This window comes from Mesocricetus auratus, unplaced genomic scaffold, assembly GCF_017639785.1.
Source record: "Mesocricetus auratus isolate SY011 unplaced genomic scaffold, BCM_Maur_2.0 Super-Scaffold_100003, whole genome shotgun sequence".
In the NCBI taxonomy this organism is placed as follows: Eukaryota; Metazoa; Chordata; class Mammalia; order Rodentia; family Cricetidae; genus Mesocricetus; species Mesocricetus auratus.
Genome location: NW_024429188.1, coordinates 98668199 through 98685937, shown reverse-complemented (window position 1 = coordinate 98685937; position 17739 = coordinate 98668199). Strand labels below are relative to the sequence as shown.

General features: G+C 39.5%; 1 protein-coding gene across 1 annotated transcript; it reads left to right on the top strand.

Moving 5' to 3' along the window:
- Window positions 1–274: 274 nt before the first annotated feature.
- On the top strand, window positions 275–1326 carry LOC101833078 (olfactory receptor 10A5-like). Its single transcript, XM_005076859.4, has one exon. It carries the CDS (start codon window positions 281–283, stop codon window positions 1217–1219), a length of 939 nt encoding a protein of 312 aa, XP_005076916.1. The 5' UTR covers window positions 275–280; the 3' UTR covers window positions 1220–1326.
- The last annotated feature ends 16413 nt before the right edge of the window (window positions 1327–17739 follow it).

Below are 17739 nucleotides of genomic sequence, written 5' to 3'. Positions count from 1 at the left end.
AGACTGCATCTTTCAAGCTGTGGGCCAAAATAAGCCTCTCCTCCTTTTGGTTACTTGTCAATTATTTCATCAAAGAAAGGAAAAAATGAAGGAACAAAGCAGCTACTAGGTAAGTACCCCTAGTGGAAGATGTGCAAAGTATTTTATAGGGAAGAAGAGGCAGCCCTTTAGTTTATATGCTGGACAGTATTTCTGGTCCTCTTGCTCCCTTCCAGTAGTGTTTGATCTTTTACCACTTGCTTATTCTTCTCCTCAGATCTTTAACCTGAATCTAATAAAAATGGGTAATCTGACTATGATCAAAGAATTTCTCCTTCTTGGATTTGGAAGCCTCCATGGATCACAGTTTTTCCTTTTTGGAACATTTCTTGGAATCTATATAATGACCTTACTGGGGAATATTCTCATTCTTATAGTAACTTCCATTGACCGAAATCTCCAAACTCCCATGTACTTCTTCCTGTCCAATTTCTCCTTCCTTGAAATCTGGTATACAACCTCCATTGCTCCTAAGATGCTGAAGACCCTTCTCTCTGGTCCAGAGGCAATTTCTTTTGCAGGATGTGTGGCTCAGTTTTATTTCTTTGGCTCCATGGCAGTAGTTGAGTGCTTTCTCTTGGCAGCCATGTCTTATGACCGATACCTTGCTATCTGCAGTCCACTTCGGTACCCATCTCTCATGAACCTCCACACATGTATCTTGCTTGCAGGTGGATCCTGGCTGGGAGGATTTATAACTCCTGTTGTCACTGTCACTATGACTTTCCAACTGCAGTTCTGTGCATCCAATGAGATTGATCATTTCTTTTGTGACCTTGCCCCTGTGCTGAATCTAGCTTGTTCTGATCCAAAGGATGTAGAAAAAACTACTTTTCTCATGGCATCTTTTGTCACCATGGTGCCCTTCCTGCTTACCGTTGCCTCCTACATAAACATAGTGATTGCTGTCCTCAGGATACCATCAGCTGCAGGAAAACAACGAGCCTTTTCCACATGCTCCTCCCACCTCATCGTGGTCACTCTGTACTATGGAACTCTGGGAACAGTGTATGCTATCCCCACGGCTACTCAGGCTACTGCCCTAAACAAAGTCTTCTCACTGCTCTACACTGTAGTAACCCCCATGGTCAACCCCATTGTGTACAGCCTGAGAAACAAGGATGTTAAAAGGGCAGTGCAGAGACTGCCGAGTGAGTGGAAGTGTGCCATGAAGACCTAATGGCTTTCTCCTCTAAGGGGCTCAGATACTTGATTGACAACTTAGCATTTCAAGCAACTGTTGTTCCCTTCTTCCAGTAAATCACTAGCAGGGACCCTTTCTCCAGTTTCTACAGTCTAATGTTTCAGGTGAATGCCTAAAGAGAAAGAATAAATTTATGAAGACAGATGTAACTCTACCAGGATATGCAATCACATATTGGTTCATTTATGTGGAAATTAGAAATACCAAACACTGTCATTCATAAGAACCAAGATACAAGCCGGGCATTGGTGGCGCACATCTTTAATCCCAGCACTTGGGAGGTATAAGCAGGCAGATCTTTATGAGTTCAAGACCAATAAGGTCTACAAGAGCTAGTTCCAGGACAGCCTCCAAAGCCACAGAGAAGAAACCTTGTCTCAAAAAAACAAAAAATGGCTAAAATCAAAAACACGAAAGACAATTTATGCTGGAGAGGATGTGGAGAGAAGGGAACACTCCTCCACTGTTGGTGGGAGTGCCGACTCATACAGCCACTTTGGAAATCAGTATGGAGATTCCTCAGGAAAATGGGAATCAATCTACCACAAGACCCAGCAATTCCATTCTTAGGCATATATCCAAAAGATGCAAATTCATACAACAAGGGCATCTGCTCCACTATGTTCATAACAGCATTATTTGTAATAGCCAGAACCTGGAAGCAACCTAGATGCTCTTCTACTGAAGAGTGGATAGAGGAACTGTGATACATTTACACAGTGGAGTATTACTCAGCAGAAAAAAACAATGGAATTTTGAAATTTGTAGGTAAATCAATGGCACTAGAAGAAACCATCCTGAGTGAGGTAACCCAGTCACAAAAAGACAAACATGGTATGTACTCACTCATATATGGATTTTAGACATGGATCAGGATAGTGCCAGTCTGCACTACCACTGACAGAGAGTCTGGGAAACAGGAAAGAACCTAAGAGATATGCATGGTACCCCAGAGAAGAGGAATGAAGCAAGATCTTCTAAACAGATGGGGAACATGGCGAGGGGGGGGGGAGTGGGAGCTGGGAAGAAGAGAGGGAGAGAAGAGGAAGAGAGAGTAGTTCATGGGGGAAGAGGAAGGTTGAGTGGGGGCTACAATAGGGGAAAGAGGGAATCATGGGTTAGAAGACAGATCAGGCACCAGTGACCTCTAGTGATCTAAAGGGATGACACCAACTGGCAAGCTAAGCAATAGTGGAGAGACCACCTCGAATGCTCATTCCTGATAATGAAATTGATGTCCATAACCATCCTGGAGCCTTGATCCAGTGACTGATGGAAGCAGAGGCAAACACCCACAGTTAAACACTGAACTGAACACATGGAACCCAGTGACAGAGAGAGAGGAGCGATGGGCAAATTGGCAAAGAATGGGCTGGCAAAACCAGCAGAGACAGCTGATCTGAACAGGGGAGAGCTCTTGGACTCCAGACCAACAGCTAGGAGGCCAGCATGGGACTGATCCAGACCCCCTGAATGTGAGAGTCAGTGAGGAGGCCTGGGCAACCTATGGGGCCCTGGGAAGTGGATCAGTGTTTATCCCTGGCATACAAACAGACATCGTGTGTCCATACCACAAAGAGGGATGCCCTCTCAGCCTGAACTCTTAGGGGAGTGCCTGGACCCTACCCAGAGTAAAATGACAGACTCTAGATATCCCCTATGTGGAAGGAATTGGCAATAGGGTGGGAGGGTGGGGGGGAAGGGGAGTGTGGGAGGAGGGGAGGGAGAGGGAACTGGGATTGACATGTAAAACAAGCTATTTAAAATTAAAATAATAAAAATAAAATATTAAAAAATAAAAAAGAACCAAGATATAAAATCAACCTAAGTATCTATCTGCTGATAAATAAAGAAAATATAATATTCACTCATACACATATGTCTATACATATACAGGTATGACACACACACACAAATTTTCTCTCTTAAGAAAGCTAAATTCATGTTATTCACAAGAAAATGGATGGACTTGGCTGGAGATCATCATGTATGTAAAATAAACAAGACTCAGAAAGATAACACATTTTTTCTCCCATATTGAATCTAGTTTTTAAAATGACATAAAATAGAAGAGAGTGCTAGGGAGAAAGCCGGGTTCAAAGGGAACAGGGGTGAGAGAGTAAGGAATAAAGATAATCAAGTCATATATACATATATATGTAAATGTAGATGTCATAATCAAATTTGTTATTGTGTGCAATTTATATATGTCAACCATTAAAAAGACCCAGGTTGCAAGACTAGCTTCATTCCATAAGAACTTTTTCCTTTGTCACTTTCTTTTTCTGTGTTTGAGAGAAGTTGATAGAATTATCTGTTAGTACTGAGTTTTCTCAGTTATGTAACCTACCCATGACCATTTGTAACCACATGCAAATGTCTCCGAGAATCTCTTCCTGCTTCACATATCTACACAATCATAGTGCTATATTGATTGCACTTCATCCTCCAGGACTGCCTACTAGCTCCCCTTAACTTCTGCTTTTAGCAAGGTCATTCACTATATCTCACCTTGAATTGTATTCATATTCCACCTGTTGTAGCTCACTTTATCTTGTTCCTTTAGATTACCTGCCTTTCTACTGATGAAAACCATTTCTAAAATGCTAGAACAACTATTGACTAGTTCACTCACTTGGACAGTTAATCAAATCCCTCAAAGACTGGAACAACATTGTCCTTATGTTTTTAAAATAAATAAAATAGCCTTGTGGTGGTGGTGCATGCCTTTAATCCCAGCACTCGAGAGGCAGAGGTAGGTGGATCTCCGTGAGTTCAAGGCCAGCCTGGTCTACAAAGAGAGTTCCAGGACAGCCTCCATAGCTACAGAGAAACTCTGTCTCAAAAAAAATAATAATTTTTTGAAGCTTGCTAATCTTTTAATTATACGGAGGGTTACTAGGTTATAATTTGGTTTTTTTATTTTTAACCTGATTTTCTAATTTAAATTAGAAACAAGCTTGTTTCACATATCAATCCCAGATGCCTCTCACTCCCCTTCATCCCTGCCACCCAACTTTTCCAATCTCCCACCCAAACCCAACTCCACTCTCCAGGAAGAGTGAGGCCCTTCATGGGGGATCTCCAAAGTCTGTCCAGGCTGAGAGAGCACCCCTCCAAGTGGTATGGGCTCCCAAAGTCAACTTGGATGACAGGGATAAATACTGATCTACTGCCCGAGGCTCCAACAAAGGCCGAGACCTCCTCACTGACACCCACGTTCAGGGGGTCTGGATCAGTCCCATGCTGGCCTCTCAGCTATCAGTCTGGGGTCCAGATCAGCTGTTTCTGTGGGTTTTACCAGCTTGGTCTTGACCCCTTTGCTCAACACTCCTCTCTGTAACTGGATTCCAGGAGTTCAGTTCAGTGTTTAGCTGTGGGTGTCTGCCTCTGCTTCCATCAGCCACTGGATGGAGGCTCTAGGATGGCATACAAGGTAGTCATCAGTCACATTATCGGGGAAAGGCATTTAAGTAGCAGCCTCTCCACTATTTGTTAGATTGCCAGTTAGTGTCATGGTTGTAGATCTCTGGACATCTCACTAGTGCCATATCTCCCGTCAAGCCTATAGTGGATCCCTCTATTATGATATCTTTCACCCTACTCTCTTCTATTCTTCTCCCGACTCAACCTTCTTGCTCTGCCATGTACTCTTATACCCTCCTCTTCTCCCCCTCTCCTTCTTCCATCTTCCTCTCACCACCCGCCATGCTCCCAGTCCACTCAGGAGATCATGTCCTGTTCCCCTTCTCTGGAGTAGCTTGCATATCTCTCTTAAGGTCCTCTCTGTATCCCAGAATCTCTGGTGGTGGGATTTTAGGCTGGCACTCCCCTGTTTCATATACGAGTGAGTACATACTATGTTTGTCTTTCTGTGACTGGGTTACCTCACTCAGGATGGTTTCTTCTAGTGCCATTCATTTGCCTGCAAATTTCAGTATCCCATTCTTTTTTTCCGCTGAGTAGTACTCCACTGGGTAAATGTATCACATTTTCTCTATCCACTCTTCAGTTGAGGAACATCTAGGTTGCTTCCAGGTTCTGGCTATTACAAATAATGCTGCTACGAACATAGTGGAACAGATGTCCTTTTGTATGAATGTACAACATTTGGGTATATACCTAAGAGTGGAATGCTGGGTCTTGTGGTAGACTGATTACCATTTCCTGAGGAATTTCCATACTGATTTCCAAAGTGGCTGTACGAGTCGGCACTCCCACCAGCAGTGGAGGAGTGTTCCCTTCTCTCCACATCCTCTCCAGGATAAACTGTCATTTGTGTTTTTGATTTTAGCCATTCTGACAGGAGTAAGATGGTATGTCAGAGTTATTTTGATTTGCATTTCCCTGATGGCTAAGGATGTTGAGAACTTTCTCAAGTGCCTCTCAGCAATTTTAGACTCCTCTATTGAGAATTCTCTATTTAGTTCAGTTCCCCACTTTTTAATTGGATCCTTTGGTATTTTGGACACTTGCTTCTTGAGTTCTTTGTAAATTTTGGAGATCGGCCCACTGCCAGATGTGGGACTAGTAAATATCCTAGTAAATATCTGTGGGCTGCCTTTTTGTCTTGCTGACTGTGCCCTTTGCCTTACAGAAGCTTCACAGTTTCAGGAGATCCCATTTATTAACTGTCGATCTCAGTGTCTGTGCTACTGGTGTTACGTTCAGGAAGGGGTCTCTTCAACCAATTCGTTCAAGAGTAACTCCCACTTTCTCTTCTAAGAGGTTCAGTGTGGCTGGATTTATATTGAGGTCTTTGATCCATTTGAACTTATGTTTTGTGCATGGCAGTAATAATGAATTTTAAAAGTATGTTTTAATTGAAATAGAATTCCATCTTGGTTCCCCCTCCTTTTCTGCCTTTCAACCTGCCCTCCTGAAACCTTCCCTTGAACTCCAGTCACAACCCACCCCCATCCTCATGTTGATAGCTTATTTTTCTTTGATTTTTTGTTATATACATACATGTATATGTGTGCATATGTATGTATGTGTGTATATGTACAAATACATATAAAAACATCATGCAAAGTTCATTCTTGTTGGTGGTGTATATATTGTTTAAACGTTAACCACACTGTGTTTATTGGACAATCAAAACTAGTGGATCTATGGCTAAGGGATAAGTCCTTATTCCTCTTAATTCCTCCTAGAATTGCATTCTATACAGCAAAGTAACAAATAATGACTTGTTGATTATGTCAATAAGTGACTTGTTAAAACAATGGATGTATGGTACCTGAAGTGAAATCAGTTGCCTTTTTTCTGAATACACTGACGACAATTTTTATATCTTTTCTCTCTACTCCATTCCTTGGTGTCATGGCCACCCCCACTTCTTCCCAACTGAGTAATCTCAACCTTGTCCCTCGCTGTCACATTATGAATCCTTGCCACATTATATTGATGGATCATTTTAGAGTCCAAATCTAAACTTGTCTTTTCTTTGCTTATTACATTCCATGGTTCCCCAGTGTCCTGGGTGTGGGAACAAAGCTTTTCAGCTGTGCCTGCAACCAACTCTCAAGTTCATTCAATAATCCTTTCCCCCCATTTTGTGCTACAGCAACACCAATCTTCCAAAACAAACTCAAAGGCAAGAAGTATCCATGCTTGCCACATCTCCCCTACAGTATTTAAAACCAGAGTTAGAAAAAAATGTAGTTGATCCAATAGGGCCTCTTCAGTTTAAGAGCAAAATATTTTATCACCTACCTATCTTTGCAACTTGTTTCCAATTTTGGTATCTGGCCTATGAAGTCCTCTGGCTTGAGGACAAGGTAATGTTGATAGGATATCAGTGATATGTGTATCTGTGTGGTTTAAATCTAATTTCTGGTGCTACCTCTAGGAACACCAAAAGCACAGAGAGCTATCCCCAAACCTCCACTAACAAAATGAGTCCAAGAATGCCAAGCAGTTTGGGAAACACTTTCCCAGCTGGATCTTCCCACTCCCTTCCCGACCACCCACAGAGCTCCCTGTTGTATAGGGCCTAATTGTCTCTAATCTAGTTTTAACTTCTTGTAATTACCCTCAATTATGAAATAGAGCCTGCAGAACACACTCCTTGTGGTTAAAACCTGGATCTAGAGTAGAAGTGTAATTACTGTTCAGCCTCTCAGGGGTTCTGCCTTCTGCTCAGAGGCACAGTGGAAATGCCTCATCTGCTCCAGCCACATACGAGTGTTTCTGAACACAGATGAAGAATTTGTTTAGTGTGCTGGACATTAGGAAAGGTTAAAAATATCTACTTCCCCCACACCAACTAAACCTGGAAATCTTTAGCAGCTTCTCTTTGCCCTTAGGATAAAGTCTAAATGTTCCATGGAAGTGAACAGTGGACACCTGTAACAAGATCCTGAAACAGGTAACCTACAGTCTTCCCACTCTGGTCCTAAGAATTTATATTTCTAGCCCAAATCTCAGCTTTTTCTTCCTTCTTGCTCTTCAAGCTCCTGTCTGCTTGGTGTGATGAACTCAAACCCATTTGCCTCCTTGGAATTTCACAATTCTATTCTTTGTCTCCTTCCTTGTCCTTTTATTTTCTTTATTTTTCATTCTTTCCTTTTAAAAATGAGATATGGTGGCTGGAGAGATGGCTCAGCAGTTAAGAGCACTGACTGCTCTTTCAGAGGACCTGAGTTCAATTCCCAGCAACCACACGGTGGCTCACAACCACCTGTAATGAGATCTGGCATCTTCTTCTGGCATGCAGATATGAATGCAGGCAGAGTACTGTGTATATAATAAATAAATCTTTAAAAAATGAGATATGGTATCTTGTAGTCCACATTACTTCAAAACTCATAGCAATGCTCATTCCTCTGTCTCCAAAGTGATGGGATTGTAGGGGTGGTGTATTGCATCCAACTCCATGCCTTGTTTAATTTGAACAATCAATTGGTTGCCGCCAAGTTTTTGCATATATGCTTTTATAGCACTCTGATTTTTCTCTACAAATTTTCACAACTACAATTAAATAAATATATGAATATAATATATATTTATATATAAACACATATGCACATATACGAATATCTTCTACCTGCATTATAAATTTTACAAGGCATGATTCATGTCAGTTCTATTGGACTTCTACGGCTCCATCATCATGCATAGCACTTTACACAGAACGATTTGTTCAATAAATATTTGTTAACAAAAGAACAAAAAAGCTGCCTAAAGTCATTCCATTTGTTTGATAAGGCATTATGCTACTGTCACTAAATATATGACTATTTAATCTCCTTGTGAGTCAATTCAGTCCACTCTGTTTCCCAACCCACAGTGTACTCTAGGATCCACTGCCAACCACTTTACAAATTCCTTCCAGAACTGGAAGACAGCATATGGTTCAAGATAGTCTATCCCTAATACTAAGAAGCATATCAAAGTTTGAGTCCTGATCCCAGTGGCAGTACATCTCCTCTGCTGTACCCAAAAAGCAACTCTTTTCTATTATTGAGCTCTGGTTGATGCACTTGCCTATGTAATGTGAACAGTTTTTTTTCTCAATTTAGTGAAGCATTATGTTAATGATTGGACAGGGTAATTAATAGCAAATCAGATTAAATTCTTGTGTCTCTGTACAAGCCAATGAGAAATTATCCCCCATTAACCTGATCAGTACAAACTGTCATACTAAATTAGAAGAGCTACATCTCTAATTTGTGCCTTAACCGTCACTGTTTGGACCAGATGGTTTGCTGGTACTTCAGCATCTGCTTAGGAAAGAGAGAGATGAGATCTAGAATGAACAAACCTGTAATAAGAAGAAGTAAAATGGGCTTCAGGCCTGATCTAGTGGGAAAGTACCAATAATACCTATATCGTTATATTACACCCTTGGTTATATCACATCTCTGTATAAAGCTGACATCTTTACCAAAAGTTCACTTGTATTTTGGGTTTCTTCCAAAGAGAAGTCAGTTCTTAAAGCAAACTTGGTTCATCTGCCACCATTTTTATAGTTGCAAAGCATAAAGATTATCAATGAAGCAAATATCTGACATTTTAAATATTGCCATTATTCTTGTGGAGTACTAGATGACCAACTGACACATTATCAAGGACACTGTCACTACATTGTATGGAGCAGCCTCATTTCTTGTTCTCTATAGTGTGCATCCCCTCGTAAGCATCTCTTAGTATGTAAAGTATCTTGCTTACAAGTTCATTTCATACAACATTTGATAGTAATCTTTTGCTGCGAGCAATAGTCATCATTTTCATTTTCTGGCAATGACATGAAAGAACAAGCATTTTGATGCCAATGCCAGATAGTGTCAAACTGGTTAGTAGATTCTGAAGGATTTGTTCCTGAGACCTTAAAGCATGTTGCCAATTTGGCCTTGGCCATGGTTCCAGACATTGAGTAACAACTTCCCTTTGGGCAGCATAAATGTAACCTCAAGGATGATTATTTTAGAAATTAGGACACTGGTGTCATTCTATCTCTTTCATATATTTTGTAATCAAAGCTTGTACTAACTAAAGGTCACTGACAAACAGGCTTGAAGAATAGGTAAGCAGGGTTTGGGGCAGGGCTTATTCTAATTCTCATGTACCAGTTAGAGGACTCTATACATATTCTTAATCCTACTTCCTGAGTTATTGGAGCACTTGATTTTGGCTACTATATCGGACTCTGGAGTTAGTGCTGAATTTGAAACCTAAATATGAGCATTTACTGCTAACTTGGTCAAGTGCATTAGTTGTCACTGAAATGCTGTTTCCCTATCTATATGATGAAATAACATCAATCACAAATGAGTTGATGAAATGACCCATAAAACAGTTTTCATGGTGCATGGCACATTCTGAGCACATACTATTAATTGATTGAACAACTAGTCAGAATTAGCAAGGTCAAAGTATCTTTCAAAGCTGTAATATAACATCTCCATGAATATTGACTCCTGTTATTCAAATACTTCTCTCATAGAGTTATTATCAGAAACAGGATTCCATTTCAGCCATCATCCAAGGAGAGAGTGGAGTTCTCCCAGGCTCAGGGGATGTATTTCTGTTTCCTTGGGACAATAATACAAACCAGTCACTCCTATATATATGCTCTCCCCACCAACAAGGACTTGATAGTCTTTTATCTTCAGCTGCGATTACTACTATTCAAGCTTCCATTAATTCACTATATCTCTGCGTACCAGGATGGAATCTATTCAAGTGAACATTCTTTCAAGTGAAATGATTAATTGATGTATTGTTATTCTCTGCTGTTGCTTCCAAATGTAAGTAATTAATTTTATAAATAATTATTTAAGTTAATGTAAAATATTAATTTTATTTAAGTAGATAACTTAATGGAATCTTTTCTAGTAAATAGAATAGTATATTAATGTTTCAGATATAAATACTACTACTTTCCATTATTTATATAAGGTAGTAATTTACCAATCAAATTCTTTCTTTTCATAGCTGATAACTTTGAAAACTCTAAAACTTAGTATACAAATGAGGGAGTTGTATAACATGAGCTTACTTATTTATCTATATGGCTCCTAACTAAACTAAAATGTTACATGTACCTAAAGATCCTCTTCTTAAAAACCATAATATCTTATTATTTGTGGAACTGAAAACTAATGATTGTCCTTTAATAACTTAGAGAAGCCCAAAGTGATGGTACAAAAATAATCTATCCAAACCTAGAAAGCCTGTCCTCAAGGCTCTCAATAGCACTTATACCCTTTTTAACTGAGTTTGGTTGCTGAACTTAAGGTAGAATATGTTGTATACGGGAGGTGTGTACAACGTTATTAGTAGTCAAAAACTTTAGAGAGAAGACAAGGTACTTCTTAAAAGTAAATAAGCATTCTAGAACGCTTTAGTGGGTGATTAAATAACCTGGTACCTCTTATGAGATTTCCTTTACGATAGATATACATCTCAGTGAAATCAACCCAAGAAGACTAAATTGTGTCAAGAAGAACTAACATGAAAAGATGAGACCTATCTTAAATATTTGAAGCAATTGACTTCAATGATTAGTATTCTTTGGACATGTCTTTTTTTTGGGACATATACTTGAAAAACACATCTTTTTCTGACCACTGCTAAATAGACAGCTATTACAGTATCTGTCAACCAAGGTGTGTCTAACTGACTTCAAAGAGAAAATAAGGATTCTTGATGAACACTGTGAGAGAGAGGGGAGGGGGAGAAAGGAGAGAGAAAAGAGTTGTTAGTGAAATGCTTGTGAAACTTTTTCTTCTGTTCTGACATGGCACTCATGTAGTAACTAAATTATTTCCAACATTAAGTTAAAGAGATACCTGTTCCTCTCTCTCTCTCTCTCTCTCTCTCTCTCTCTCTCTCTCTCTCTCTCTGTGTGTGTGTGTGTGTGTATGTGTGTGTGTGTGTGTGTGTTGCACGCGCGCCCATACACAGGCATGCAGCAGTTGTTATCAAGGAATGAAATGTGAAGCTTCAAGCGGTTTATTAAGGCCACCTTTACACAAAGAAGATGCATGGGGCTGGCCTTTTTAACAGAGCACCTTCAGGAAGAAATGGTTTCCAACAGGAAAAGAAGGTAATGGCAAGGCAAAATTATTTTTCTAAGTTTCTAATGAAGTCAGGGAATTTCCTCTTACCTTGTTATCAATAATAAACATCTTGAAGTGGGGGGATACAAAATAATGACATCCCAAGGAGCTCTTATGCACTGATTTTTAATAACTCCCCCTGAGGCCATCTCCTAGTAAAGTTCTTTGTAGTTAAAAGGCCTTTAACTATGTCATGTGTGATCAATTAAACCATCTACTGTATATTGAATGGAGTACCAACTTTCAATCCCAATAATTAGTGGGCATATGAAGGAAGAACTATGATGAAAGAGGCAGACTATTGACTGTAATAAAAAGATCTACCTATAAATCTAGCTATAAGGTACATAGGCAGCTTATGTGGGATTATTCTGTATATGTATTTTGTATGAAGGCATTTCAATGAAAGATGTTGCTTATCCACATATATATACATATATATACATATCTTTGCATATACAATGGTAACAATTACAACAAAATGACTTGGCCTCTTGAAATTTGTCTTCAGTATTGGTAAATGCATTTGTATGGAGTATCTTCTTCCAGGCAAATAGTAACTGCCAACTAAGCATGCCCTGTTATATTCTTCCAGGTGAGTACAGGTCTATGTATAATCATTTTGTATCTGTGTGCTGTGCTGTATGTGTGTGAGAGAAAGAAAGACAGAGAAAGAGACAGAGAGACAGAGACAGAGACAGAACACATTCAAGTTAGGGTATGTTATGCAAGCACATATGGCAAGCATGAGAACACATACGTTTTAAATTTTATTTTTCATTTCATTTTGCATTCCAACCACAGTTTTCCCTCCCACCTCTCCTCCTGTCCCCCTCCCTTCTCCCCCAGCCCACTCCCAATCCACTTCTCCCACCTGGTAAGGGCTCCCATGGGAAGTTGACAAAGCCTGGCCCATTAAGTTGAGGCAGGACCACTGCATTACGATTGAGCACGGCATCCCACTATAGGGAATGGTCTCCAAAAAGCTAGTTCACCCTCCAGGAATAGATACTGGTCCAGCAGTCAGGGGCCCTTCAGATAGACCCAGCTGTACAATTGTTACCCACATGCAGAGGGCCTAGTTAGGTCCCATGGAGGCTCCATGGCTATCGGTCTAAAGTTCATGAGTTTCCAGCTGGAGAAGACACATACTTTTAATGAAGTCAGTCTAATCTTTACATGTCTTTCTAGTATCTTGTGTTGACCACCAGTCTTCCTGTTCCAGGGCCCTGTTTACCATCTTTAACACCGATCCCATGGGTCAAACTTGGCTCTCTTAGAGACTACTCAGATTATCTTGTTCTGCCCTCTGTGCAGCCCAACAACCCCATTACTCCTTCTTGTGGTTTTAGTAAGAGCTGCCACCTGTTCTTTGGCCCATTCAGACCAGAATTATTTGCTTGAAACTGACCTAGTGACCCTGGTTAGACTAAGTTAAGCACTAGTACTGGCAGAACCAGGAATAGAAACAAGGTGACAAAGTTGGACTGCAGGGCTTTGCATGGTGTGAACCATCTCCCTTGGGAACAGTAGAAACCAAAATGTCCGAGAGTCTGCCTGAAGTGAGGACTGCCGGTTTGGGGTACAAGAAGTTGATGTAGCTCATTTAGGAGTCTTGGCCTAATGGGAAAAATCAAGTTAAAAGGAAAAATATCAACCAAGGTGAGGTTCATGAAAAAAATGTGGAATGTGCTGGATTATCACTCCAATGTGAGCCAAAATGTCCCAATGGTATCTCTAAGAACATGTCACATAGTCATTTACTGAAGGCAGCCTATTTGCTAACCACTTCCCTCAGCACACACTGGGCACATCTCATCAATCTGAACACCATTGCTTCTCTTGAGTTTGTATATTAAAACACACTAAGTAAAAAGTTCTTGTTCACCTGAGAAGTACCACAATAGATACAAGAGAAAGCTTCTTGGAGAAATCAAGATATACCAGTAAACACTAAAGAGGAGAATGAAGATTTAAATGGTATCCACTTGATTTTTTGAAAAAGAAAAAATAGTTCATTTGGAATAGAAGGCTCTTCATGAAAGCTCTTAAGCTTCTCTGGTCTCTGCTTTCATCAGCATGGAGGGTACATTATGCATACACTAACATTAGATTAAGTGCAGCAGTTTGGATATTCTCTTTCATTTTCAAACTATTACAGATGGTGATCACCTTCTGGGGAATGCTCTCCCTAGGCTCTATTCACAAAATTTAGTCTGTTCATCTTGATTTGGCTCAGACAACATCCCCTTTTGGAAGACTTCCTTTACCATGACCACTGGTCCCCAGAATGGTTAGACAGTCTGAATTCAGATTTTGGCTTTGTTCTAACCAAGTGGGTGACTTAAACAACCGTCAGACTGAAAGTCTGACATTACCCCAAGGTTGATTCCTTTGTGGCAGAAATTGCTGCATGGTTTCTTCCTGGCTTCTGGTAGATTTCTGACTATCTTTGACATTCCTTATCATGAATATGTATCCGCCTGCTTTATACCTTTATGATCATATGGTATTCATTCGACTTTGTATCCCTGTGTCCAATGATCTCCTTTTTATCGGAGTCCTGGTCATAATTAATTAGGGGAATTAGGGACCATCTTCATGAACTCAGTTTAACTTGAAAATCTCAGTGAAGATAATGTCCGTTGTATTTGAAGTACTGGACTTGAGCATAACTTTATTTGGGAGGAATACAACTCAATGTATAATAATGCTTCTACCTCACTGCTTCCATATATCCTTTTCATTATTATGACATTAATCAACCTAATTATAATTGTCTGTTTGATTGCCCTTCTGTCCCATCTGGGAGCGCCATAAGAGCAGAAATTATGATTTATACATTTTTGTATCCTAGTACTTGATACAAAACCAAGAACATAGTAGGCATTCAATACATACTTGCCACAATGTAAATGTCACTGCTTTCATCACAGGCCAATATTTTTCCCATGTGCTCTGAACCTTGGACCTTCATGGCCTTGCAGGGACAATGTCCTTACAGTATCTTGCTTCTTCAATGTCTCATTATTTAGTAGTATTCAACATCAGAAGGAGTTTTTCTCTCCACAGGCCTTTATTGCTGCTTTATGACAACTATCCCTGTTTCAATCTTAACCCCAAATACTAAGACATATAAAGTCATTTACCAAAAAAAAACTTTAAAATAAACAGGAATCAAATATTTTCTACTTATACCATAAAAGCAATATCTCCCCTCAAGCTTCCTTTCTAGTTCTGACTACACTTACTTAGTCTTTTGGGGGTCAAATTTATCCAAAGAATTAGCTACACATGATGTCTTCTCTTCTTTTTTGCTATTCATTTGCGCCACTCCGGTGCAGCTTCACACACATCACTACTAAGAATTTCTTTCCTGAAATACTCAATGATTTCCAGGTATCACACATAATCAACACTTGTTTGTGGGTATCTTATTCCTCTGCTAAATAGCCTTCCTTCAGCATAATTTACCAGGTTCTTCTTATTTAAATAAATTCTTCTAAGTTCGTGATTTGCTTCCTACCTCTCTCTTACCCTCATCTGCTAGATATTCCTTAACTACATGATGTCTAAGTGATGGATTTTCCATGATACTATTCTAGGTTCTCTTCTCCTTCTAATTGTTTCTCTGCATGATTGCACCCACTTTGATGCTTTTCAATGCCACCTACATGCGGATGACTTCTAAATTTATATTCTTGAACTATCTATCTCTCCAGATTTCCAAATCAGTATATGTAATTACCTACTTGACATCCACCACCAAATCAGAAGTTTTCTGTGCAAAACGTGATGTATCATTTCTCCTTTCCCACAAACCTGGTCCTATTCTAGCATTCTATATCTCAGTGAGTAGTGCAAGTAATTATTTAATTCACAATCACTAAAAAGGAAGTTATTATTGATGTTTCCTCCATGTAAATCATCAATAAACCCCATAACTTCTACTTTTGAATATATCAAATTCAGTTCAGTGTTCATCTCTGCTGGTATTCACTATCATAATCTTTGACCGATAATAGTGATTGTGTTCTAATTAGTTTAACAACACCTATTAGCTCTTTACTGCTATCAAAAATTATTCCTTGACCAGCATCCAATCAGATCTAAAAACATAAAGTAGATTATGTTATTCTACTAGTAACTATTAAAGAATTACAATCTCACAGTTAAGTTCAGTGAAGCTCTGGATTAAGCTATTGCTTTCCAGTCTGATACACTCTTCCTTGACCACTACTTTCTAACTACACTTGTCTTTTTTTCTGTTCCCAGAATACTCTAAAATCTTTACTACTATAGACTTTGTTGTTAGTTCCTCTCCCCACTACCCTGCCCCATCTTTTAAAAACTATTTTTCATATAATATATTTTGATCATGTTTTACACCCCAAATTCCTCCCTGATCTTCCTCACCTCTCTAGCCACCCAAATTTATGTTCTTTCTCTTTCTCTCCAATCTTACACTTAGTCTTTGCTTGGATTGTTCCTATTTGTCCTTAGACTCCTTTCCAGATGCTAAATCTTCAGAGAATCCTTCTCTGATAGTTTCAGCATGACCCAAATAAATTACACTTGGTATGCGCCTTCCTAGAATCCTGCAGTCTTCTTTCAGAGTGCTTATGACCATACTAATCCATTGAGGGATTACCATGATATAGATGATTCCTGAATTCAAGAAAATAATAATAGTATAAGTACTAATAAATAAGTAATAATAGTATAAATAAGTGTAGACGAGCACTCAGCAATTAACTAAAAAAATATTCACTCAGGTTTTCCCATAGCTCAAGCATTCTTCTGGGTATAGAAGACACATAGTAAAATTCATAGTGCTGTAAGTATACCTAGCAAGACAAACTCAGGTATGCTTCAGTAAAAAGTTCTCAGAGGTGAACAGTAAATTCAATAAATAGTTTCGTTGTATAAATGAATCTAGACAATATGACAATTCATTTTTATTCTTTTGAACTTCTTTTTATTTAAATTAAAAAGTCTTATTTTACATACCAATCCCAGTTCACCCTCCCTTCCTCCCATTCCCCCGACCAACTCCCATCCCACCCCCATTCACTCCTCACTGAGGGTGTGGCCTCCCATTGGGGATCATCAAAGTCTGTCACATCATTTGGGGTAGGACTTAGGCCCGCCCCCATGTATCTAGGCTCAGAGAGTATCCCTCCATAGGGAATGGGCTCCCAAAGTCCAATTTGTGTACTAGGGATAAATACTGGTTCCACTGACAGAGGTCCCATACACTGCTTTGGTCTCCCAACTGATATCCATGTTCAGGAGGTCTGATTTGAATCTATGCTGGTTCCCCAGCTGTCAGATTGATGTTTGTGTGCTGCCACTTGCTCAGGTCAGCTGTTTCTGTGGGTTTCTTCAGCCTGGTCTTGACCCCTTTGCTTATCCCTCCTCCCTCTCTGCAACTGGATTCCAGGAGTTCGGCTTAGTGTTTAGCTGTGGGAGTCTGCTTCTGCTTCACTGGGTGAAGGCTCTAGGATGGCATTTAATGTAGTCATCAATATCTTAGGAAGGGCATTTAAGGTAGCCTCTACACTATTGCTTAGATTCTTAGTTGGGGTCATCCTTGCAGATCCCTGGATATTTCCCTAGTGCCAGATTTTTCTTTAAACCTGTAACGACTCCCTCTATTTTCTTGTTGTCTTTCTCTATTTTTCCCTCGTCTCGATCTTCCTGATCCCTCATGTTCTCTTTGGCACACTGTGACTTCCTTAGCAATATGGGAACATCATTTGGCTGTACAATAAGATAAATGAAAGGAAGTCAGGCAAATCTTTGTGAAGAAGATTATGGTAATTCTAAGGATCAAAAAAGTTGAAAATATCATCTAGGCATTGTATAAATCGTGTATGGGTGTGAGTAACTATATACAACAGTGATATACTAAATTGTAATATGCAA

What these genes read in the sequence shown, in the direction of transcription:
- LOC101833078 (XM_005076859.4), top strand. Translation starts at nt 281, where the DNA reads ATGGGTAATCTGACTATGATCAAAGAATTTCTCCTTCTTGGATTTGGA.